The sequence below is a fragment of the Haliaeetus leucocephalus genome, unplaced genomic scaffold, assembly GCF_000737465.1.
Source record: "Haliaeetus leucocephalus isolate CR32 unplaced genomic scaffold, Haliaeetus_leucocephalus-4.0 Scaffold361, whole genome shotgun sequence".
NCBI classification, from domain to species: domain Eukaryota; kingdom Metazoa; phylum Chordata; class Aves; order Accipitriformes; family Accipitridae; genus Haliaeetus; species Haliaeetus leucocephalus.
In genome coordinates, this window is record NW_010972797.1 from 6,895 (window position 1) to 9,366 (window position 2,472).

Genomic DNA, 2,472 nt, shown 5'->3' on the forward strand with positions numbered 1-2,472 from the left:
CACCCCAGGGACAGGTTAGGGGGGGGAGGGCATCACACCTGGCACGGCTGGGGGGAAAGCTGCCAAGGGGGAGCCCCCAGCCGTGGGGGGACACACCACACTGACTTGACACCCTCCCCCCAAGGTTCGGGTACCCCGACCCCACGTACCTCGCCCGGGTGCAGGAGGAGCTGCGGGCCAAGGGCATCACCGAGGACTGAGCCCGGGGGGGGGCAGCGGGACGACCCCCCCCGGCCCTTCCCCAGGCAGGCAGCTGCTGCCCGTGCCAGGGGCACAAGGAACATGCCAGGGCCCACCAAGGAAGGGGGGGGCATGGTGCCACGCAGCCCCCCCCTCACCCTGGCATGGATGGACGGTGTCAGTCTGTACATACCCCCCGCAGCCCCCCCAGGACAGATGGACAGGCTGGGGGGGGTCCTGTGCCCTCTGCCCCCCCCTGCCCCAGCCCCAGAGCAGGATTGGTGCCCCTTGGGGGGGCGGGGGCCGCGGGTTAATTTATTTTTTATTTTTATTCCCCCCCCGCCCCGGCCCCGTGCCCCCCCTCCCAGCTCTGTAACTTCAATCCAATAAAAATATGCAACGCTATGAGGGGTGTCTGGGGGGGGCCTCGGGGTGTCCCCCCACCCCTGGGGACAGCGAGGGGGGCACTGGGAGCCTTGGGGGGCCCTGGGACAGTGGTGGGAGTGGGCTGGGCTGTATCGGTGTGGGGCACTGGGATGGGACAGGATAGTGGCACAGCGTGATGTGGCACTTGGACAGGACCTGAGATGGGGACAGTGGGGTGGGACACGGGGATGGGGACACCACATTGGGATGTCAGGATGGGACACTGGGATGGGAAATGGGTTTGGGACATTGGTCTGGGATACTGGGATGGGGCACCAGGATGAGACCTGAAATGGGAACATTGGGATGGAACAACATAGTGGCACAGCATGCTGTGGCACTCGGATGGGCCCTGGGATGGGGACATCAGGATGGAGCACTGGGCTGGGACATGAGGATGGGGACATTGGAGTGGGACACCAGGATAGGGACATTGGGATGGGGCATCAGGATGGGGACATTGAGATGGGATAGCAGGATGGAGACATCAGGCTGGGACACTGGGATGGGGACACTAGGATGGAAAACAGGTTTGGGACATTGGGCTGGGACACTGGAATGGGACACCAGGATAAGGACATCGGGCTGGGACACCAGGATGGGATGGATCCTAAGATGGGGACATCAAGATGGCACACTGGGATGGGGACATTGGGCTGTTACACTGGGATGGGACAACACAGTGGCACAGCATGATGTGGCACTTGGATGGGACCTGAGATGGGAAGAGTGGGAGGGGACAATGGGATGGGGACACCATGTTGGGATGTCAGGCTGGGACGCTTGGATGGGACACCAAGATGGGGACATTAGGATGGGAAATGGGTTTAGGACATCTGGGACACTGGAGTGGGGCTTGAGATGGGGACATTGGGATGGGACATTGGGATGAGACACCAGGGTTGGCACACTAGGATGGAAAACAGGTTTGGGACATCAGGCTGGGACACTGGAATGTGACACCAGGATGAGGACATCAGGCTGGGACACCAGGATGGGACCAGGATGGGATGGAACCTAAGATGGGGACATCAAGATGGCACACCAGGATGGGGACATTGGGCTGTTACACTGGGATGGGACAGCAGGATGGGACAGCAGGATGGGACACGGGGCTGTGTCCCCAGGAGCCCGGCTGTTGCTGTGAGGGGCAAGGTATGGGGTGGGGGGGCTGTGGTGGGAGTGGGGACGATGGTGGGGACATCACCTTGGGGGGTCACCTCTGGGTTACCCCAGGAGGAGGTGCCGGGTGGCCCCGGGATGTCACTGTTGGAACCTTCTGGGGGGGTCCCAGGACCACACTGGGGGTGTTTTTGTAGGGTTCCTCAGGGGAGGGGTTGTTATTGTAGGGTCACCCCAGGGTGCTGCTGTGGGACCACCTCAGGGGTCAGCACCGTGGGTGCCCGTGTCCCTGCTGCCACTGGGAGGCCACAGCAGGAGGTGACACAGGGGCCTCCTGGGACTTGGGGATGGGACCCACCTGCCTTTTGTCCCCTCAACATGGCTCTTGGCCCCCCCCCCAAATATTCCCCCCAGGAGCTGGAGGACCCCAACCCTGGCCCTGGCGTGGCCTTGTCCCTTGAGGGTCCATGGCCTTGTCCCAAGGGACATGTTCTTGGCCCTGGTGTGTCCCATGGCCCTGGTGTGTCCGTGTCCTTGTCCATGTCCTTGTCCTTTCTGTGTCCTTATCCACCATATGTCCATGTCCTTGCCCTTGTCCCTGGTGTGTTTTTGTCCCTGGTGTGTCCATGTCCTTGTCCCTTCTGTGTGCTTGTCCGCACATGTCCATGTCCTTGTCCCTGGTGTGACCAAGACCATGTCCAATGTGGGTCCCTATCTTTGTCCAGCACATGTCCATGCCCACGT

At 61.7% G+C, this 2,472-nt stretch overlaps 1 protein-coding gene across 1 annotated transcript in view; it reads left to right on the forward strand.

Moving 5' to 3' along the window:
* DTX3 (deltex 3, E3 ubiquitin ligase) overlaps positions 1–200 on the forward strand; it is a 2,325-nt gene extending 2,125 nt beyond the window's left edge. Inside the window, exon 2 of the mRNA XM_010572842.1 lies at positions 125–200. Coding sequence (XP_010571144.1) covers positions 125–200 — 76 coding nt within the window. The remainder of the gene's footprint in view (positions 1–124) is intronic.
* Positions 201–2,472: the final 2,272 nt, after the last annotated feature.